This window comes from Urocampus carinirostris, chromosome 13 (assembly GCF_059441175.1).
Source record: "Urocampus carinirostris isolate Australia breed hairy pipefish chromosome 13, RoL_Ucar_1.0, whole genome shotgun sequence".
Classification (NCBI taxonomy): domain Eukaryota; kingdom Metazoa; phylum Chordata; class Actinopteri; order Syngnathiformes; family Syngnathidae; genus Urocampus; species Urocampus carinirostris.
The window spans coordinates 29187724-29212410 of record NC_142361.1 but is presented as its reverse complement, the minus strand read 5'-3'; the positions used below and the strand labels follow the sequence as shown (position 1 = coordinate 29212410).

The window sequence follows — 24687 nt, the reverse complement described above, 5'->3', positions numbered from 1 at the left end:
GCGCTTTACAATGTGCTCCACATTTCCCAATAGCGGCCGTGCAGCCATGTGAGGCGCTAACCCTCTTATTGGGGGTATTAGGGGTTCAGTGTCTTACCCAAGGACACTTCGACATGTAACACGGAGGAGCCAGGATTGAAACTGCGATCTCTTGATCCCAAGACGAGCGCTCCACCTCCTGAGCCACTGCCGCCCCATAATCTCTCAGGTTTTCATTCTTGTAAAATAGTGAATTCTTAAGAGGGCCATAATCTTGTATCCACTTTAAACAATGCTCAATCGTTTGAAGTTTGAAACTGATACTAAATAATAATATAAAAGTACATGAACATGTACTTTTTACCCCCAAAAGGCCTGGCATTTTTACCATTAAATCCTAAGACAAGGAAGGGGAGCATTCCGCATTTTATCAGAGTGAGTTCAACTGTCGAGTGGCAGCCATTTTTATGCCAAAGCATCCACCTTATAGCAAATTACACTGTTAAAAATCACATTAAATTAATGATAATCATGTTCAAATGTAATTGTATTTTCCAAATTATTTTAAATATTATTTAGGAAGATTTAGACGTATTCGTCCCACATCCTTTGAAGGAGCTATACAAAATTTGGAACTTTGTTTCTGCCTGGCTTAAAGTTATGTTCACAGCATCAGTCAGCTCATTCATATGTATTTTTTAGAAGCTCGTAAATAACACCGTTTTCATCTTGTTTAGGGGTTTGGGTTGGTGATTGGACTGTATTCGAAGCAGACCTATTCTTACATTCACCATTTTCGTGCTACACTGATAAATCTCATCTCATCTCATTAGCTGCACCGCTTATCCTCAGTAGGGTCGCGGGGGTGCTGGAGCCCATCCCAGCAATCATCGGGCAGTGGGCAGGGGACACCTTGAACTGGTTGCCAGCCAATCGCAGGGCACACAGGGACAGACAACTCGCTCATTCACACGTAGGGACAATTTGGACTGGCCAATCCACCTGAAATGCATGTCTTTAGAATGTGGGAGGAAACCGGAGTGCCCGGAGGAAACCCACGCAAGCACAGGGAGAACATACAAACTCCGGTAGCTGGATTTGAACCCACACAGGAGGTTCCCAAGACCTTTGAACTGTGCCGCACATGCGCTAACCACTGCGACGCCGTGCTGCCCACACTGATAAATATAAATTTTAAAAAGAAACCGCAGGTGTTAGCATCACATCGCTCTCCAGCACTCATATCTCCTTCCTAATGTGATCCGCCCCGAACAGCTTTGCAAAAAGTAAGCTATAGGTCCAGTGGACTTAACAGAGAAAATATATAACTTGAACTTTTTAAGCACACCTCAAACGGCGCACACAACCTTTAAAATAACAAAACAAAAGAAAGGTGGGGGAAATTTTAATGTTTTTAACGCTAACTACCTTTGTGGAACAGCTGAGCTGGAAAGGATTTGTGTCAATGAGCGAAGAGATCAAAGATGGAGATGCTGCTTATTTTAATGGGAACGTGGTGAAGGGGCGGGGACACGCAGGGTGGTCTCCTTCCTGGGCCAGATCAGTCGGCCAATCACTCGCCTCGTCCTGTCGGGTTATGACAACCTCAACCCGCGTGATGTGTAATGCAGCTTAATGAATCACAACATGTCAGAATACGCACTCGAATCTTACCCGGGGAGAAAAGTCGAACCGTGATGTCATAACAATCCAAAGAGTAACCCGTAATTACAGGAGCTGAAATTAAATAAAATGTAGCTTTAATTTTATTTCACTTGGTTTTACCTAGTCCTGTTATGACTTTGGTAAACAACTCCCAAAAGGTCCTTCAGCTTCCACATTGCGGTCCAGGTTGAAATAGGGCGCCAAGAGCATTCTTTTGGGGTTTAGTGTGTAAATAACAGGAAAAATGATATATTGGTGAGAAAAAAGTAAAACTCAATAATATAATAATGTGCTAATAATTTTACATATAAGTCTCACCGGAATATGAGTCGCTTGACCGAACAAACTATGAAAAAAAAATTGCAATTTATAGTCCGTAAAATACAGTAAGCGTACTGTGTAAAAGCTCAAGGGAAACAAATGGTGTATCTGATGATAATTGGACTTTGAAGAAGAGTCAAGAAATACATTCTCAATGCTTTGTTGGTATCATAAAAAAAAATGTGATTATTAAATAATCGAATGCCTTTTTGAATGTCATCTTTATTTGCCGCTCTTACCACCGCGACCCGGGTTCAAATCCCATTGCACCCAACCGCAAACAAAACCTTTTACGGATTTTTAATCAAGTTTAGGGGTATGCGTTCTACTTGAAAAAATATGGTATATCTTTATAAATTTGCATTACATTAAAGACTTAATATTCTTCTGATTTCTAATTTCTAATAATAAAACAACCATTAGACAACAGGTGTTGCGGGACCCAATAGGTATCGTTACCTGTGCCGATACCTTGGTCTAAATAACCACCCAAATTAAGAGATGTGGAGATTAAATGTAACCATGTTTCCTCAACTTTGTCCATCATCCCCTTCTTGCAAGTGTCTTCATGTCAAATGGTGTACAATCCCCCTCCCTTTTTTGCGCGCTTCACATCCTTCTGACAGCATTTTGACAGCAGCGGCGGTTTGAACGCTGCGCCGGCCACGACCGCAGCGGGGTCATCCATCAGACTCGAAGACAGCATCGATCATTCGCCTCGAACCCGGCGCGCGGCTAGTGATTATTTGCTATTAGGTGGATGCTGAGGCATACAAATGGCCGCCACTTGACAGTTGAACTCACTCTGATATAATGCGGGATGCTCGCCTTCCTGCATCCCCCTCCTCATCTGAAGGAAATTGTTGACAGGCGGCGGGGCCGAACGCTCTAATGACGGTCCTTCCGCGGTTTCTTATTGTGTGCTTTGGGGGAGGTTATTAGAGCTGAGCATGAGACCATTTTCTTTCATTGAAGTCTGATTTGTGTGAAGGTAACGCAATCGGGCTAGGCTGATGGAGATGACTTTGCAGGGCGGGATATTACTGGGGTGGTTTTCCAGGCCCGAAGCGGCAAAATTAAGAAGTGATGTCATGTGAACGGACTGTGCACGAAGGAAAACATTTGTTGAACTTGTATCGTTAACATTGGGCGGAGAACTTTGACTGTCCCTTATGGTCAATCTGTTGAGGTTGCGTTACAATATTTTGATGTTTAAACTTTTGTTTGAAAGTTACCAATTTGTTGTGTTGATTTGAAAAGGGACAAGTATGCTCCAAAAACTCATGTCACATACTCAGGGTTGGGTAGGGTTACTTTAACTTGATTACTTTCAATTACTTTAGGATTACTCCAACACCAAATATGCTAATAAAAGACAAAATACACTAAATATGAATAAAATGACTAAATTTTGTGCAGGCTTGGGGAGTAACGGAACACATGGAACGGCAAAAAATGATGTTGGCAAGCTGTTTGGATTTATTTTAATTCTGTTTCTGTCGCATTTTATGTTAGTTTTGCCGGAGATCAAAGCCAGGAGAGAAAGCTTACCACGTGTTGTGAGTCATAATTGTATTCATATTTAGTTTCTTTTGTCTTTTATTAGCATATTTAGTATTGGAGTAATCCAAAAGTAATTGAAAGTAATCAAGTTAAAGTAACCCTACCCAACCCTGAACATACTATAACATTTTAGCCAAAGGTAATTCTCAATGTCTGTACCCAGAAGGGCTTTTACAGAAAAACACATACATAAAATACACAATATTATAAAACAGCAATATTGCACAGGCTACAGGTGTTCACATATCTGACGCCTGATTGAAAAGTCTTTGAGTTTATGTTTGAAATGGACACAGTTTCACGCTACCTATAGTTCAGTAGGTAAACAGTTTAGGGCTTTAGTGCTTTCGTAGTGAAAGCTGATTGTTCTAATTGTTTTGTCTAAAATGATTCCCTCCACTTATGCCCAACTATAAATATTGATAAATTTGGGTTATTTTTGGTTACTCGTATCGACATTATTCCTGTACTTTCCCTTCTTTCACATCTTCATTGCTGTAAATGTTAAGGATATTAAATTGAAATATTTATCCATCCATTATCTGCACCGCTGATCCTCAGTAGAGTTGCAGGGGAAACTTCCCAGCTATTGAACGTTCGCTTTATTCCAATTTCAAAATATTCGTTCGCTTTGGAAATTTCGGAATTTCGGTTCGTTTGGGAATTTGCATACTCGGCAGCCAATCAGAACCCTGCATCGAATAACTTCGTGCTTCCAGACTTTCCCCAGCGTAAGGTAAAGGTCATGCATTTGCCTATCATTTTCCAAAGTAGATGCAGAGAACACAGAAAAATGGATATGTGCTTAGGAATAAAGCCAAAACCTCAGCCCCAGAAGAAAGATTCAAAAGAAGCTAACACAATTTATGAAGCTACAAAACGTAAACGTACATTAAAAGCATTGTGGAATAAGGAGTTCACGTGGCTTGTAGCAGACGATGAAGATGAGTAGATTTATAATAAACTTATTTTTTAAGTGTTGTTATGTTAAATATTCTGATTGTCATTCCTTAATACTTCGCAACAATGTTTTTTGTTTTTTTTTTGCGATTTGTCGTCTTATTGTGTTTCAAGTTGTGAAAAATGTGGCAGGCAACTTTATGGCTGGGCAGGCAACTTTTCAGAGTTGTCCGGTAACTTTTGTCATGAGTTTCAGACACTGATTTTTTGTTTCATCAATATTAGTACAGTCTCATACTATTCCTTCTTAAATGAAGTATTTTCAAGGGGGGAACTATTTTGTTTTATTATGAAGCGGCGTTGTCACTTTCTAATACAATTGTTATGTAGTCATAATCCTTAATACACATACAAGATATCGATATGTCTAATGCATGAATATTCCATCCCTTTCCCTTCTAAAAGGAGTAATACTTTTAAACATACACTTATTAATCAAAAAATGACGATGTCCTTAAAATCCTGTGTAATTCACAAAAATATAACTTTTTATCATTTTGTTTTAATCAATCCAATACAATACTCAAGTGTTATGTCATCACAATATTTGATACTGATACTAAATACTGATTCCACTCATAAATGAAAATATCCACGTACCATGTCTATATATACACTCATAAATCTTCAAATTATGCGAAACTAACAATATAATCCATTTTTTAATTTAAGAGCTACTCTTTGTTACTGATTAGCGGAAATGGCTACCTTTTTAGTATACACATGTTATCATAATGTTAAAAGATTATTGGTATGCTATTAGCAGGTTGTATTTATTAAAAGTATGGGTAAGATAGGCTTAGTCAACTATTAAAACGTCATGCCAATTGGAAACAAAATGTCGTAGAAAATCCCATCATGGGTGAGCTATTTTCAGAACCAGTTTGCAGGCTACTCGGGTGTTGTTTAGGGGTTACATGGTGCCTGCGGGCACCACGTCAGATACATTGAAATTTGGTATTTGCGACCCTTGTTTCTTTTTCGGAACTACTACTTTTTAAAGCAATGCCTTAATTACTGCTATGTATGAATTTAGCTATTATGGTTAATGTATAGCAATCGCATCAAAACGGCTAGCAGTTCTTGACTACAACCAGCAGAGGCGATGTTGACCCACTGTCAATGACTGAGCTTCTCTCCTGCCCACACGAGCGTTTATTTACTCCGCATCGACTAGCTTGCCGACTGAAACGCCATCGGAGAATAGATTCACCGACAGAGGAAGGCGTTTATCATTCGGACAGCAACAACACATCCCCCGATACAATCGTTTCCACGTGTCTTGGATCGAACACAGACTTCCGTATCGAATGTTTTGCCGGCGAGAAAAGCTAAAGTATCTGGTTAGCCCCACTCCTAAATTATTATCAGACGACAATTTTTTTTGAAAGACTTCAGGCATTTATATCTTGTGATTTTTGTTGCACTTGTGTGTTTATGTTATACCGTTTTAATTAATATTGACTGATGCGCTAGTTGAGATTGAAAGCTGTGGACACAGTCGTATTCACGGTACAATGTTTTTTTCCCGTACTAGATATTCCCCTGCTGATTTATTTTAACATAATAAATGGATCAAATGAGTACATTTTTATGGATGTTTAAACCTTCGGCGTAAAATCCAGTGCAGCTTGTACAAAAACAAAGTTGTTTCGTCCTTTAATTCATGCATGCAGCTTTTAATCAGCTGCCCTCCAGAGGCTAGAGCAGGGGTCCAGATCGTGCGGCTCATGAGTCAAATGTGGCTTTTTTCACGAGTATATCTGGCTCGGAGTAGAATGAGGGCCAAGGTAACCCTCTTTACAGCGCTACATTTATAGAATATGCATATTTGAAGCTATGTGTGGTTCGGTTCATAATCTATCGGGCACTACAGTTTACCGTCTCAATGTTACACCAGTACGTCTCTATGGAAGCTCATTAAACAATCCATGTTAACTGTTGAGACACTTTACAAGGAAAACCCATAGAAAAAAATGTAAACACCAGAAAACACCTACTAAGCACCCAGAGCAATTTGTTGGATTTGCGGTGCGGGCGGGCAGATGTCTGCACATGTCGGCCCTCTAACCTCTTTCTTTCACCCAACGCCCTCTGTGCTGAAGGAAAAAAACATCTGTATGCTTTTCATTTGCAGTATTTGTTACATTTCATAAACTAACTCTGCTCGCACCTTGTTTTGAAACCATTATTTAAAAAAAAAATAAGCCAATGATCTTAAGTAACTGCAGGAGTGAGACAAAGTTTAAGTGGAATATTTGTTGATATGGGACACGGGCTCTGGCGTTATGTTTTCATAGATTTGATGAAATCATCAAACGTCACATAGTGAAAACGACATGAGTCGAATAATTGGCTTTTGTCTGTGGAGTGGGTTTGGTGGTTTTGTTAAATTTTGTTTTAAAATGTATAGTGTGGCTCTGAAACGAAATATCAAAATATTTTGCTTTCGAACCCTGAACACGAGCTTCTACCTAGCCCCTCCCCCTTTCCCTCTGCCGCGTCATCCTTTGAGCTCCCAGGGTCGACTCGGGTTCAAGTAAGGCTTATGAGGTTGAACCTGACAAGAATGTCTGTCAAGTTCTTATCCCAGGGCCAGGCTTGATCCCGGGGTTGTTATTAAGACAGGGATTGGAGGAACCCGAGGCCAGGTAGTGTTGACCCAACTGCGCCGCCTCTGATTTGTTCCGGCCCTGGCATGTATGTGTGTTGGTGGGCGAGCGTGCTTTGACAGGATCCCGTCTGATTCACTGCACTCTCTGCACCTCCATCAGCGCTAATGACATTGAGAGAGAATATTAACCTCACGCGCTCGGCAGGGGGATCCACGAGGGTGGCCAATCGTTCAGACGGTACGGGGTTGCTATCAGTCAAACGAGATTGAAAACATATTTTCAAATTGGGAGGTGTGTGGTCGCTTGTTTCTACCACAAAGTGATTGTGAGCTCTAAAATACAGTGATACCTCTAGACTTACCAAAACAAGTCAATATTTGGAAAGTGCCCCATGATAATCTGATAAGCCTTACATACGAATAAAATTGGAAATGCGTGCCGTTGTACATTCACAGATTTGTGCAATTATCGCTGACCACGATTGCATAGTATCTTTTTTTGTCGGTTCCTTTTCCGTATTACTCCGTGTCATTACAACATACTTGTATTTATATATTTACGGAAACTGTGAGGGTCAGATTTATCAACATGTCATTATGTATACCTGTGTACATGAATGACATTTAAAGTATAGCTATCCATAACAATGGTGGCAACAGGGATCAAGCCCAGATAGTGAGTGTGAGAGCGCAGAATCCTAACCACCAGGCCACTAGGGTCATAGATTGCGTACAGAAAGGCAATAGGTCTTTTATCATTATCAATATTATTTTAATCACAGTACAATATATAAATGTTAGAGAATGGACTAAACAGAAAGTGATTCTCTAACATGGTTCAGTGATTAAAAATAGAGTGGTGATGAGATAAAACCTTGACCCACAGTTGATGGTAGAAACGCAAATCAACCGGTAAATCAAGAGCTTTGCCTTTTGGCTTAACTCCTTTTTCACCACAAGGGACTGGTACAATGTCCGCATGACGGCCAAAACTGCACCGATCCATCTGGCGATCTCCAGTTCCTTCCTATTCTTGCTAGTGAACAAGAGCCTGAGATACTTGAACTCCTCCACTTGGGGAATAGTTATCCCCAATCCCGAAATAGCATGCCACCCTGTTCTGGCCGAGCACCGTGGTCTCGGACTTGGAGGTACTGATCTTCATCCCTGCCACTTCACACTCTGCTGTAAATCACTCTAGTTAGAGCTCCGAGCCCACTCGGCAGGAGACATATTTTGTTTCCGCAAATGACGCAAGCTGTTGCACCACATCATCTGCAAGAAGCAGATATTAAATGCTGATGTCATCATACTGGACCCCTTCAACCCAAGCGCTGCACCTAGAAATGCAGTCCTTAATAGTTATGAACATATTCGGTGACAAACGGGCAGTACAAATTTGACTTAATTTCAGTTATGTGGACCAAACTCTGGCACCGATCATACGGGGACCGTATAGCCCAGATAAGACTGTCCGGTACCCCATACTCCTAAAGCATCCTCCACAGGGATCCCCAAGGAACACAGTTGAATGCCTTTTCCAAGTCTACAAAATACATGTAGACCTGATGGGAAAACTCCCATGCACACTTAACGACCCTACAGAGGGTGTAGAGCTGGTCAACTGCTAAAATAAGTACAATTGACACCAAAAATGATATTTCCATACTAAAACCTACAACAGAGAGTCAAAAATGTTACCATACCAAAAATATAGCATCAAACCCTTTTTTTCTGGATTAGCTAAACCAAATGACATCTGTAAAGCTAATGAATTCAAGGCAACCCCTCAAACCTTCCCCAAAAAACATCCCTTGCGCCCACCTCCGCACGGATCCAGTCGGGGCTCCCCCCACCGGCCTTCTCCGCCTCCCCGCGCACCTATCCCCGACGGCGACATCGGATTCGACGCGCCGTTATCACCCTACCCTCCCTCCTACCGCTCACACTTTCACCCCAACGTGGCAGTCACTCTGTGCCAGGCCTCAGGTGGCACTCATTTAAAGATCACACATCCAGGACATCACCCTTCTTCACAAATTCACACATGGGAAGGGGATTACACGTCTCCTTCCTACAGTAGGCAGCCGCAAATGACTATTAATGGCAATGCAAATCATTAAGAGTACACAAGGCGCCGGCAGCCATTCCCTTTCTGCAGGCGGCTTCAATCTTAATCGGCTCTGACTATTGCACCGTGCTGGCTCCTGATAGCCAAAAAAGCATAAAGACAAAGCTGTCAATCGGAAGCGGCATGTCGGATTGAACTTTGCAACAGCTTGCGTCATTTGCGGAAACAAAATATGTCTCCTGCCGAGTGGGCTCGGAGCAGGGAGTAATGTGTGAAATATAACTTGAAAAGTTCTTTGTTGACTAGATGTTGAAGAATTTGGCAACGCTTTGCTTGATTTTCTACGGTGCGGACGAATATAAATCAACGAAATACAGAATGACTTTACCCAATATCACGTTTCTCTTTTTTAAAACTTTTTGGGGAATTTTTCCAATATCTATAAAGAATTAAAACTTAATATGTCAAATTAACATCATCATTGCTGCTGTTCCAATCTAACTTAACTCCTTTTTTGCTATTTTTCGGATAAATGAGGTATTCACAATGAAAAAAGGACAAAAATCCCAAAAATAACATATGCATTTTCGAAATAGCAGTAAGGATATGAGTATTCAACCAAATTAATAAAACATTTGAAACAATAATCTTGAAAATACAAAAATATAACACAAATAATTAAACTAAGTATTGATATTGTCATAACTATTATTCCTAGCGGAAGTGTATATATTTTTAAATTCTTTTAAATGTCAAACAAGGGTTAAAACTACAATTAAAATCAATTACTTAAAAAATACACTCCAAAACCAATGCTAAATCTTAACCATAAAAAAACTGGGAAAATGCAGCAAAAAAATACATATAATATAAATGAAAAAAATTACATAAATAAATTAAAAGTAAATACGTCCCGTTCGTCTCCGGCTACGACCCGTTTTGATCCTGACCACATCTGCTCTCCCGTCCCGATTTACGACCTGTATTTAATCCCGACCACGTCTGCTCTCCCGTCCCGGCTTACGAACCGTTTATGGTCCCGACCATGTTTTTGCTCACCTGTACCGGCTATCGGCCTATTTTTCCGTCCATCACTCGCTACGGAAGATCTACTTCCGTGTTCCGATCACAATCCGAGTACGAGAGCGACTTGCCATCCGCGCCTAGGGAACACCGGATCGTGGGCGCAGCCCTTCCTCTTTCCTTTTATGAAACTTGTGAGGAACGTAACACAAATGTGTCCTGTTTCCGTTCTGGTCCTGACAGTTACAGAATTTATGTTATTAAAAAGAAAATTTACATTACCAATGCTTTTTTTTAGTAAAGTTATGAAATATCAAACCTCATGATAGAATAGAACATCTTTTTTTTAATCAAAAATATTCAACTTTCCAAAACATATTTCATAAACTAGTAACACATTTTAGCAGACTTTTTATCCATGCATTTTGGAGTGACTCAAACTTGTTCAAAATCGTCTTACTAAAAGAAAAATTGTCTATGCATCTGGATATTTCTACACAATTTCAGTCTGTATTGCTCTTGATTTTCCTCTGCCCACATTCAACTCTTTATTAAGTTTATTAAAGGCGCCCGTATTCCGCCTTGCTCGAGTCCATTCATTACGTTACCTTATCCTGGCAGGCAATCTGAAGGGCGCTCTGAATAGCCCATTATGCGCTTATGAAGGCCACGGTGGCAACGCTATTGGTCAATCCATCAAACGTTTATCTGTTGCCCTCTGAACGGGACCTCGTATTTTAACTGGTGCTCTTCAATGGCGGCCTCCCCGATGGAGCTCACTTTTGAAGCGTTTTTGCACAGTTTTGATACTAGGGCAAGGTTTTGAAAAACTGTGGCGTATAAGCTTGGAACAACCCACTTTCCGAACTACCCTGAACTAAAAACACTATCAAACAATGAAGGAGAATGAAGTATAATATATAATTTTATATAGCTGCATCAATAGGTTCTGTGCTTTAGTGTTTTTTGGGATGATTATGTTAGCATGTGTGATTGTTTTATGTCACTTATAGCTAATTCATTTAGTATACAGATCAAACCGCTTCCGTGATAAGTTCAGGCTGCCCGACCTACAAACAAGTTAGGTTCCGGGCGAACGTTCGTAAGTTGAATTTGTTTGTAAGTTGAATTCGTTCGTAAGTTTCTCCAGTGCTATATTTTGTATGTTCAAGGTTTATATAAGTATGTTTGAGGCTTGTATAAATAACCTGTATTGTTTTGTACTAAAAAATAAACATTTGATAAAATAATATGGGGAAACACGGCGGCGCAGTCGTTAACGCGTGTGCGGCACAGTTCTGAGGTCAAGAGATCGAACCTCCTGTGTGGAGTTTGCATGTTCTCCCCATGCTTGCGAGGGTTTCCTCCGGGCACTCCGGTTTAGTCCCATTTTCCAAAAACATGCATGTCAGGTTAATTGGCCGGTCCAAATTGTCCCTAGGTGTGTCGAAGATAGCTGGGATGGGCCCCAGCACCCCTGCGGCCCTTACTGAGGATAAGCGGTGTAGATAATGGATGGATGGATGGATGGATAAAATAATATGCTCTATAAAGATAAATAAAGTGAGGTTTTATTTACTTTTGGGACTTGGGACTCCAGAGGTCCTCCTCCGTGGTAAATAGTGCCCAAAAATAAGCGTACCGACCATTTTCTCAAACTTATTCTTATTCAACTTTCGTATCAGAAGAAACGGCTCACCTCTCCCGTACTCTTTACACCAACCATATTGAATGGATGCACGAGATATTAAACAATACAAAGTTCTTAGCGCGCTAACGATACAGTACACGTTGTTATGATTACACAGGAACCAGGAAGTAGAAGCCAGATTTCTTCTTCGGTGTGGCTGCTGGGTGAGCTCTCACAGGGCCACACAGCGGAAAGAAGCACTACAGTACTGTGCTCTACTCGGAAAAATTCAAATTACAGCAATGTTTGGACATTTTTCGACATCCCGAAAAAAATTGATCGTATCTGCCAGAATCCGTAATTCCAAAGTACGTAAAGCGGGAAGCGTCTGTATCCTGAAGTTGTTAACGTTGAATGTTGTCATTGTTAAGTGGAAAAAGTATTTCCAAAAACACTTTTATTCCCCAAAACTAAATTCTATTTTTTTTTTCACATTTTAACAATGATAGGCCGCACACAAGCTGAGTGGTTACCGCGTCCGCGGCACAGTTGTGGGGTCATGTATTTGTCACAACCAGAACGGTAGTAGAACCCAGACGCGTAACGTTAATCACAAGTTTATTGAGGTTTAGAGGAAAGGCAGCGCCCACGATCCAGTTTAATGTTCGAAATAAACGTTTTCATTCATTCATTCATTCATTCATTTATTCAGTGCTAATTGGACCCGGGAATTAAGCCGCTCACAGAATCGGAACGTGTTCCGGATGCGGAAAGGGATCTTCCGGAGCGGGAGGTCGTAGCGTAGTAGACGGAAAAACAGGTTGTTAGCTGGGACGGGAGAGCAGAACGTGGTCGCGATCAAAAAAAAGAGTCGTTAGCCGGGACGGGAGATCACAACGTGGTTGAGGTCAAAAACGGGTCGTAGCCGGAGGCAAACGGGGAAATCAGGAACGGACACGTGGAAAACGGGTGAAAAAACTGGACCGATGGGAGTCAGAGTCAAAAATGCTTGCCTTACGAAAACGGAGGTTCACTGACGGACGGACAACAGGCGAGGGAAAGGACTCAGCTTAAGTAGGACAAGGAACCAATCAGGTAGCCAGCGGGCACAGGTGAATGTAATCAGTCATCATGACAGTATTGTTTTTTTATTATAGATTATCCAGTTGTTTTGTGGGCTAATTTTCTATCCATCCAAAACTTCGAAATCTAAACAGGGGAGGAAATTAAAATTGTGTGTTTTTTTTAAAATTGTATATACCGATAGTTTGGAAAAACTATTCGCCCGATTCATCGTTAGTTACAGCCCTAGTTGATACTTACACAAAGAATCCTGACCTTACAAACCGACATCTTGAAAGCGACCATGTCGCACATCTGTCCTCAAAAAGGTCACCAAGGATTCCTTTTGGCGGCGGGCATGCGAAGAAAGTCAGGTTGAAGCGTGTAAACGAGCCCGAGCCGCCTCGCGCCACTTTACCCGTGCCTGAGGAAATAAGACACGACGTTGGCAGCCGTGACTGACATTTCAGCCAATAACAGTGGAGGGTTTTCTCGGCTCGCTTGTCAACAGCGGTTTATCAATCACTGCGTCAGCATTAGTATCCGTCAGATCGATCGAATGCTCAATGGCTCCGCCGTCGTTGTCATCGTCGACCTTATAGAATTAATATATTTCTATTGCTCGTTGGGAGGATTAAACGCTCTCGATGCATGTGCTCGTCTAACTCGTGCAAAGTGGTGGTCGTTAGCGTAACGGATTAGCTGTGATCGTCAGACGGATGATAATTACCTTAACAAGAAAATGATTCATCACCTCGCCTCGTTAAAGCAAAAAGAGCAATAACAGCACCCTGGACTTCGAATATCATAAAATCCAATTACTTAGCATATTCAATGAACATTATCATTATTATTTCTCGTTTTTTTTAAATTAACTAGTCACTAATCGATTGGGGTTCAGTACATTAAGTTTTGAATCATTGTTTGACCAGAGAATTGGGAGTTAAGGGGTGAACAAACTACGGTGTGGGGACCATTTGTGGCCCACTGACAATTTATTTCCTGCAGAATTTCATCACTCACATGTAAATAAATTATATTTGGGAGGATGAACATTATAGTTCATATATATTTTATAATGTTCGAAATAGTTTTCATTCATAGTTAAAAAAAGAGATTTATTTTTCAAATGAATGCGACAATGCATTATAAATTGATGTATTTAGAAAATGTTCTTTAAATAACTATTTAATGTACTATTCAAATATAATTTAAAAAATAAAGAATAACTACATTCTTGAATAGGTTTTTTTCCCTTGATGGTCACAATGTACTTAAAATGTAATTGTAAAATTGTGTTTATACACTTTAAAAGCTTTTGTGTTTAGCACTTTCATTACTATGCCAGAGAAAATATAATGTAACCGAAGCAGTGAACGAGTTGAATGTTCAAAGACACAAAATCTTAACTTACGATATAAAAAGGGTTTATTTTCCCATCAGATTTTTCAGTCTTTGAAAATGATATCCTAAAGTAACAATACAGAAATTGTATTTCAAAAAAGCCTAATATGCTCAGTAACTTTTTGAAAATTAAATCTTATTGGCCCATTATCCTTCAATTATGAAATGCACTCTCCCAATGCTAATAGCAACATTCAGGTTATTGATTAATCGGATGAAAAATAAAATGTTCTTCACTTAAATCTCTGGTATCAAAAATAAAACATTATTTTAAATGCTTTGGAACATACAACTTATATTAATGTTATTAATTCGGCACATGATGTGTCAAACATAATTAAAAAAGTAACCATTATTTTGCAAAATAAAAATAGTTTAGACATATTTTTGAGTAAATATTAAATGATAAATGTTTATTGCGGGAAATGCAATTTTGAGTGTTTGCAGCAATTCTTGCATTCAGAAAAACTTGAATATTTTACAAATAAATAGTTGTCGATTAACAGATTTGTTTTTGTAGCTGCTTCTGTGATACCTGTCCTTTCTGTTATGCCTTTTTATTCAAGTCAATGATTTTGGGACTATAAATAATTTATCTCATTATTAATATACCTAATTAAAGGTGGTGATGTGTTAAAGTCATGATTGCAGCCTCAGTCAGCTCAATCCTCAATTACACACCATTTTTTTTCAAATATTTTACGGGGGTTTGGGTTGGTGTATTTGAAACAGGTCTTTTCTTACATTTACAATTTTCAGCCTACACAAACAAAATATCCCAGGGACGAGCATGAACTCAACTTTCCACCCCTCCTTCCCTTTGTCTGCTTTCTAATGTGTTGCAAATTCCCTTGAGTGTTGCAGAAAGTAAGATAAAAGCAGACAGGCGCGGTGGAAAAAACATTTTTTAGGCTCTTTAAACTCATTTGGGCATTGTTAACACATACATTCAAGAGAAAATGTTTAACTTTTTAAGAACACCTAAAACTACGCTCCATCACCTTCAAACTGTAGGAAATGCTCATTCAACGTTTTTTTTTAACCGCATCGCTTCAACTCTGCACCATTTACAGGCTGCACAACAATCATCATCACAAAAGCGCCGATGGGAAATGCTGGCGAGCGTTCCGGTGCTGTAGTTAATGCTGGATGGGACTCAGTGGCTGCTCACTACCCCGGCTGTGAATTTAACTGATTAAATCAGCCAGTGTACGCAGCGGCGGTGACATGAAAACAACAATTAATAAGCTCCCCCCTTGTGTCATGCAGCTCCCCTTAACCAAGCAGTTAATAACATCACCCACAGGATTGCAGCAGATACATACACGCACACACAGGTGGCAAAATTTAAGAAGTGGCAGGCAAAATCGTGTTTATCCAACGCAGTGCCAAGCTACACATTTGCGCAAATCACACTTGCAGATTAATTGCTTGCTTTTCAGACGTGTGCTTCAAATGGCATACAGTACTCGCAGTGTTACTGTGAACGTCAAATGTAAAAAACTTTGTGGATGGCCAAATTCAAGCACTTTTTAAGAACTTTCCATTCCAATTTTCTAATTTCTCAAGCACCATTAAGAGAAAAATCCGGTGTGAAATATGAACTTTGCAGGGCCACAAATATATATGCGATTTAAATATGCGATCTTAACCTTGCGTGTTCATTTATCAAGACATATGATTTTTAGATCTTGAGTAAAATGTATATATATATATTTGTTTTTTAAACACAGCTCTCCCCATATACTGTAGGTGTCGACAGTAACATGCCGTTTACATTTACATTTGCAGAAAGATCTTCCCATTACAATTTACCTCTGGAAAACGTGTGTCAGGTTGGTAAGAGCAAAGGGGGATGAATGTTTGGTGAATGTGAGTGTGTTCTCGAATCTAGCCACCACCCACTAGGGGGGATATGGTTTTGGTTTATAGCTGTGACTGGGCTTTGGTTCATCGTATTGCTGAGAAACACCATATATTGGGGGAAAAAACAAAACACATCTATGTGCTCATCCATCTTCCTCGCGTGTTAGTCAGAAGCGATAAGAGCTTGTCAGCCGACAGCAATCCCAGCTATAGGCGCTGTCAGTTGCTGCTGTGTGTTTTTAAGAGTGTGTCTGTTTGTGTGCAAAAGTCTATAGCCGCCTTTTTGAAACGAGGCATCAATCTGATTTGCTCGCAGTCAGCGGCGACTTGCTGATTTGTTCATTTCCGTGTGAGATGCTAGCAATTTCTTTGTTTGCACCGGAGTTTCAATTCCTGAATGTGTGAGTGAGGTAAGTTCCTAAATGAATGAACGGGAGTTCACCTCAATTTCTGTTGGACTGAAAACAGTAAATTTGATTTACAGTTTGTGTTTCATTACATTATATCTCAATGTGCGAATGATTTGATCTTTTCCATCCATTTTTGTCATTGTTTTAAATTCAAGTTATTGCCTGAATGGTTCAGCCAGGTCAGAAGAGGCTGGGTTGCAGAACACTTAACCGTAACCCTAACCCTTGTTTTTACGATATAATAGATTATTCAAACGTCATGAAAGGTTTTATGTGGAGTGTTTATCTCCATTTTTGGAATACATTACAATATGTTTTATTGTCATTTGAGCTAAATGAATGCATCTTGGTTTTAGTATTCTTTCATTTTTGCATTTGTTTTGTATTGGCTGAATAAAAAAATATTAATGGAAACCTGGTATGGTCGAATAATATGTTTTACTCAACCACATGGCCAGGTTTGTTTGTTTCTGGTGTATTTATTACTTTGCTCCTTTATTCTCTATTTACAGTTTTGGTCTTGGGATCGGTTTTGTTTGAACATTTTGTTATTTTGTGAAAGGGTCTTTGTCACTCCTTCTTTTTGAGCACCTACTCCTACAGTTCCTGCTTTACCCACATGGGTCTGTCCTTTAACTAAACTATAACAAAAGTTCTTGAAAACCTAAATTCAGATAAATCTGAGAAATCAACATTTTGATAGGAGTATATATTTTTGTAATCGTAGCTCTCCCAAAGTGTTGCTACATAATGCAAGGCTGCCCGCCCTTCATTTGCAGATTGTCACGATAAAGTCTTTGGCATCGACGCGCGTCGGAACTTGTTAGCGCTGCATCTGTTTAAAAGCGGCAGAGCCTTTGAGTAAGCTACACCGCGCTGTCACTGAATACAGACGCGCTTTCATGAAGCCACTGCAGTTATCGACGGACTTTGAAGACTAAAAATGTCATTAGGAATGCTCTTTAGATGGCAAAATCTATAGAGAGCTTGCACGACGCCGCTTGATTTAAATGCCAATAAAGTCACATAGGAAAAGCTGGACTGGAGAATACGCACCACCATTGTGCTCCTTTTACAGCCTGAACTTTGAACTGTCCTAATATCAACCCCAACATGGCCTTACGTCATTTTTACGAGAAGGCTGTTTGAATGGGTGAGAACAGGAGCGGAAGGGATAAGTGGTAAAGGCGGGTCATCCTGGTCAAAGGAGCCTGTCCCTTAAAAATAGCAAAAATTGGTGTGGCTGTTATAATATTTTACTAAAGCTGGGAGCACCGGTCAGTACATTTCTTCATAGCCAGGGGGTGGCATATGACAGTAAGTTATAAAATGATATTAATTATTGTCATATAATTTTTTTCCATGATAAATAAGAAAAACGTTTGATAAAAATCATTCATTTAAACTGTAATTACTATCTGACCAGCGGAGAAAATGGGGGCACTAATGCAATGAAAAAAACAAGTTCCAGTTTACCATTCAGGAGACGAAAAAGCTGACGAGGACCAGCCAATCATTTCGCAGGAGTGGCGGTAGACAGGCTCACACAGAGTGAAAGCAAAAGGCTACAACATGCCGTGTTGAACACGGTCAAAATGAGCAATAAAAAGACAAAGGATAACATCCAGCGTGCCAACGTAGACATGAGAGGCCACCAATCTTCACTTGTTTAGAGGTGTTTTAGCTACTTAGTCTGAAAGAAATAGAGCGGTGATATTCACTACAAACTTTGCTACCTATGACAGGCAAAAAGACAAACTTATTCCACCATTTAAAACAGTATTGTCTGCTAAAATACACAGAAAAAAAAAAAACAATTCAGTAAAAACGCGTGCTAAAGGATGTATAAAAGGAACCAGGTCCCATGAAAAAAACTTTCCACGAGTGAGCCAGCTAGCAAAGCGCTACCTGTGTGTCCCCACAACCAGCTCCCCCTTTTGAAAATTCACGTCTTTAATGTTCCTTGTATTTGTGAAATGCTCTGTAATAATTTGTCACCATGGGTCATTTGTAAAAGCAGCTTCGGACTTTGTCAACTTTCACTCAGGGGCAAAAATTACACGAAAAATGTAAAGGGATAAAAATACATGATCATGATCGTAACAAATATTCAGATCAACTGATAAAAAATACTTTCCAAAATTTCAATTAAACTGTATCCAAACCAAAGTTCTGTCGGTTAAATACATTATACACCAAGATACAACAATTATCCTTTCTGAGTTATAGATTGCAAATTGACATTTATTTTGTAGCGGTGATATAAACCCATGGTACTGCATAGTTAATGTGTTCTGAAAACCAGTGCCACAGCTAAAAACATTTAAATAACAAAATACTCTTGCGTATATGACATAAACATGTGTATGACTTAACATATATAATTGTAGATTTAAAAGAAAAAGGAAATGTTATTTACCTTTGGTGACATGACCGAGTGGGTCGGTTAAAGTAGCAGGTGGATGCATGGAGGGGAGGAAAAGGAAATGGTGAATTAAAAATTAAACCTCATTTAAAACCTGAGAGAATTTCCATGTCCTAGGAGCCGTTTGTTGCTTTACCTGCCTCCTTTTTTTTTTATAATAGTGCAAATTATCAATTGGTTTCGGCCATGCAACTTAGTGAGTGTAGTGATGCTTGTGCCTTCTTCATATTTGTGATGATTGCGAGCTTTGTGACTCTGGTTATCATTTTTTTTGCTTCCTACCTGCAAACCTTAGGAACTTGGCAAACAGAGTATGCAAAAACTGCATTGTATTGCATTAACTCGCAAAGTCTTTGTGAAGCACACGGGATACATAACTGAAAAAAGAAAATTATAGATATTGTGGGTATGAGTTCAGCCAATAGCAAATCGACATGTACAATCAAAAATATAATTAAATATAACACACAAACACACACATCTTAATATATATATATATATATATATATATATATATATATATACACACACAATTATACATATGCCGGTCGGGCTTTTTTGCAAGCCACCAAAGAGAAAAAGTTTGCCTCCCCGTCGGGCACGCCACTGCGAGCGTGTTCCGGCTTCCTGTGTGAAAATGATGGATGACAAGTTAAATTTGTGTCTGGGGAGTGAAGGTGAACTGTGACAGAGTGATTTGTCTTGGGAATGGAGGGTTGGGGTCAGGCGAAAGCGGGCGCCTCAAGGCACAAGACATTGACAAATTCATCCTGCCCGCCGCATTTCTGAAGCCTTTTGTTTTGAATCCTGGCTACTCACAAGTGACCCCCATCCCTCATCCTGCCAAGCCTCTGAAGGATGCCTCGCCATGCCAGGGGGAGCTCAGCGCCACTAATTCTTGTCATTCAGCACCCCCCTGCCCGCTCTGCACCGGACATAAACTCTTTCAACGCGTGAAATATTTACCCCCACCGCTTGACTATTTTTTTTCCTCCGGTCTTATCGTTGCAGGTCCCTGGCAGGCCTAAAAACGTTCACCGAGCTGGAAGAGCTGGTCGTCGACAACAATCTGCTTGGGAATGACCTCCGGTTGCCAAGGTTACCTAACCTGCACACCTTGACGCTCAACAAGAACAAAATATCCTTTCAGGCAAATGCAGTTTTATGTTAAAGGGAATAAATAATGCAGAGTCCATGATAGGTTGTCTTGAGGAAACACTTTTAGTGGCTTTGAGTGTGTGGGGGCTCCTGATTCTGGGCCACAGGGACCTCTAGTGGAGTCAGGTTTCAAGTCAACAACCACAGAGGACTCGCAAAGTGAGCGGTGTTGAATCCTTGATGATTTTTTTGGGTGGGCTGGAAATCTGCACATTTCTTATTCAACATTACTACAATTATTGAGTTTAAGTTAAATTTAAAGGGTTGGGGGGTTACATTAACATGAGAATTTCATTAAATCACCAGCATTTACTTTATCTTAAAAATTGCATTCATATAGACCTTTCATTTTAATATGTGTTCTGTTGTTTTTCGAAAAGAATCAGGAATTTTAAATTAATTCGACACAGCATTTTGAAATCCAAATAAATGAATGGAAAAAGGAAAAAAAAAGAAAATCCCAGCTGTCTTCGGCTGTGGGCAGGAGACACCCTTAACTGGTTGCCAGCCGGCCGCAGGGCACATGGAGACAGACAACTCACTCGTCACACTGAGGGACAATTTGAAACCGGAGTGCCCGGAGTAAACCCACACAAGCACGGGGAGAACATGCAAACTCCACAGAGGAAGGTTTGATCCTTGACTTCAGAACTCTACCACACACGCGCTGGCCACCGCGCTTCCGTGCTGCATGTAATAAACATAGCTCCAAAATTTTCATTGTTAAAAGAAAATATAATACATAAAATAAATGATATCCTCTAATCTGGTAAATGGGAATGTATTTGCTTATTTTAAAGGCTTTTTTTCACATCCTGATTAATAGATAAAAGATAGAATTTGCCTAAATTGGGGCAAAAAATATATAATTATTATTTGTCCTATTTTAACGAAAACGCAAATAAACTTAAAAACTTAAAAATACACCTCAAATTGAACATACAGTATTTTAATGTTATGTTGGTAAATAATAATCCAAATTGTCTATGTTACGGTGTCATTTTCATGTATTTTTAAATGTATTTTTAATTTTTGGTAGTACGAGTAAGAAGTTAAGCTCATTGTAAAAAATATATTAAAAGTGGATATATAATATAACACTTAAATGAATCTACCATCCAATATGGGAGATCAGAATTAATTTTGGTAGTTTTGAAAACAATTTTTCATGATCTGATAAATACATTGATTGGTCGGGTTGGATCCCTTAAATCCTAGGAGTCTTGAACCGGGGGACCACTGCGCAACAGAAACAGTAAATACATTGTTGCATAAACAAATTAAAAAATACATAAATCTATTTTACATATAGAAAAAAAATCATTATTCTTCATAATTTAATGGAGACACAAGTTAAATAATGGAAAACTACATTTAAAATATAAATTATTTTATTGTTATGTGGGTAGATAATGTTGCATTGTCATTATTGTTATATGAAAAACACATTTTGGGAGGGAGCGGGGAAGCTTGGCTCATCATTACCTCTAAACTATAGTAAAATAAGAAATATAATTCTTAAAATGAATAAAGTCTTGTTTTGTAGAGGGGTATTCCCTTTACAAATATTAAGGACAACTGTGTATTGCATAAACTGAGAAGAATATTAATAAACAAACAAATATTATATGTCTAACATCCAGAAAAAACACAAATAAATGCATTGTTTGTCATATTTTAATGGTCAAAATAAAGAAGAATTACAACTAAAAATGATCACATTTTGTTTCAATCAATTCTTATTATTTTTTTGAGGATTTATGTTTTTTTATGGTTTTTAAAAAATAGACACAACCTATACTGTTAATTTAAGTTTCGCTTCTCTCAGACTCACGAACACACGCACACTCACTTCCCAAGTCAACATAAAATCTCGGCTCGTCTGGGACTGGGCTAGTGAAGTGGCGGGCACATGCTAATAGGCCAATTATGAACATCCTGTCCTGGCGGGCTGCCATTTTAAAGCTCCAGAGCGGCATTAGCGCCCTTGTATTTTGACACTTTCGGGGCTCAATTTTCCAAGTGAATGTATTAGTGATGAATGTGCCTGCTTTAGGGGCTGTTTGTTTTGTTTTTTTTCTCAACGATTGGCAAAAAGTTTTTCCAAGCCGCAGCTCAGAGAAGCACGGAGTGTTTGAACCGCAGGGCATCCATCATGTTGTCACTATCCCGCAAGCCGGGCCACCTAGGAAATGAAAGAGATGAAGAGAAATACAGCCAAATTGTGTCACTGCTTCACCACAAAGCCTCTGCGTCTTAAAGTAATCCCAAAGTTCTTAAAATTGCAAAATGTAAGGAAATAGTACAATATTTTTTACATAAAATCTTTAATTTTTAATCAGTATATTCCAACTACTTTGCATTTTGAAGACAGCATGTCTTGTCTTTGTCTTCCTGAGCTATGCCGTCCTCAAAGGATCAGCACAACCCTAGCTAGTCAGTTGCAGTAGTGCTTTACACGTTAATTAATTGAAGAAATTAGTAGTGTTATAATCCAAGTCTAAGTAGTTCTTTTGGAGAATGCCTAGGTGTTGTGTTGCAGGTGGATGCAGTAACGATACAAAAAATAGAGAGCAGCCAGAGAGGGCTCTTACTGGCAAAACACACATGGAAAGCCGCCAACACAGGGCTAACCGGGACTGTACAACGAAAGGAAAACAAAGCTGCAGTGGAAAAACAGGAGGCTGTCCAAGCGAAAAACACAATAAGCAGCCAAAGCTAATCGGAATAAAGACACCAAGGAAAACGAAAAAACTGGAGCTAACTCCAGGCTAGTTGATCAAAAAACGCACTGTGAGCCATCAGGCTAACCAGGAACCAAGCACTTAAAGCGGCAATAGCTAAGGCAACAAATGCAAAGGCGGGCGGGAATAGACAAACCTTGGTACACGGTAAAACTGGTGCTAACAGAGGGTGGCTAGTCAAAAAGCACCCGTGATGAGCCAGGCTAACCAGGAATCAGCAAAGTGGCATTGTCTACAGCAATTAACGCAAAGCCTGCCAGAAATAACCTAATGGACGAGGCAAAATCAACGCTAACGCTAGGCTATCTGGCCAAACAACACACGGTTATCAGCTAACGAGCGCAAACCATGAGCAAACAGAAAATCCTTTAGCAACCCCAACACTAAGGTGGAGCCAGCTTGCCAAAATTCTAACAGTGACACATGCGGTGAAAAACTCAAACAAGAAGCCACAATTGCCTACCTCCAAGCAGAAATGAGCGGTATGCAATCGCTGTTCTTTGTCTGTTTTGGAGCTGGCCTTACTTCTCACGTAAATGGGATTTGCCGTTTTTAAAGTGTTGTGTTCCTTCAATGACGTCACAGTACTACAGCAAAAGGGTCAGAGAATCAACTTTAAGACATTAACTCTCCCGGTGCGTGTAATAGTTTGCAACTTATTTGAGTAATTCTGGGGGCGTAACTCTACATGTCCGGTGCTTAATTTAAAAAAAAATCTGTTTGGGAATGCATTTAAATAGGATAGTGTCTCAGTGACTGGCGCCTTTGAGGGCTTCAGTTTGTGGAAAGGTGACGCGGCGGGTAGCGAATGCTAATGTAATTAGTGTAGTGGGATCCTTGACATCCGGCCTCTGACACCTGACTGATATCGAGGCCTTGCTGGAGCACTTGGCGGACGTGACCCCGTCGCTGGAGTACCTCAGCTTGCTGGGCAACGAGGCTTGCCCTAACCAGCTGGTTAGCCTGGATAAAGACGAGGATGACTACCAGAGATACAGGTGAGTTTTACATTACCAATATAACCTGAACGGTACTAGATTTTGTTGCAGCAACCTTAACACATTGGAGTTGGATTTGACATGAAAAGCTTCCATGTGTGTTTTAACTAGTGCCTTTTCCACTGTTTTCTCTATTTTTTGGACAGTTGTCTGTTTTCAACCAACTTCTACTGACACATATTTATTACTTTCATTAATGTTTCTATGCTACATGGCTCACAATTATCCAAATATTCGCATAATTTTCTTGAGCAGTGAAAACAATCGTCGTTTTTTAATATAGCTGAATGTACTGCCTTTAATTTTTTCATGGATTATCTACATTGACAATTAGCTTGTTCTTAATTTGTGCAAAAAAAAAAAAGTTTTATTTGGGGAAAGCTAACAAAAGTCTTCCTCTACACCAATAATTAGCTTTGTATGATTCTGCGACAATACCCATTGTTGTGTTATTTTTAATGGAAAGCTGGGATTGTTTTTATCTAAACAAACAACTAGTTTCACCTTCTTCTGTGCCAATAACTAGCACACATTTTTTTGTTAAAGCTAGTACTTTCTTCCTTTAGTCAAGGCCGATAACTAGCTTCCTCTTTTACCACCAATACAATGCTTAATCTTGCCAATTATCAGAGTTTGGTGGTTTACAAAAAGCTAGCAATGTCTTCTCCTACACCAATAACCAGGTTTGTCCTCTGCTTATAATAACCAGCATTTTTGTTTTGTTTGTTTTTTTATGTGGAAATCTAGCATTGTCTTCTTCTATGCCAATAACTTTCTTCTCCATAAATAATTAG

The 24687-nt window shown here is 39.5% G+C and overlaps 1 protein-coding gene across 1 annotated transcript in view; it reads left to right on the top strand.

Annotated features, from left to right (window-relative positions):
* The window catches only part of lrmda (leucine rich melanocyte differentiation associated), a 451150-nt gene that overhangs the window by 263623 nt on the left and 162840 nt on the right, over positions 1–24687 (top strand). Inside the window, exons 3-4 of the mRNA XM_088351883.1 lie at positions 20005–20131; positions 23754–23893. Coding sequence (XP_088208009.1) covers positions 20005–20131; positions 23754–23893 — 267 coding nt within the window. The remainder of the gene's footprint in view (positions 1–20004; positions 20132–23753; positions 23894–24687) is intronic.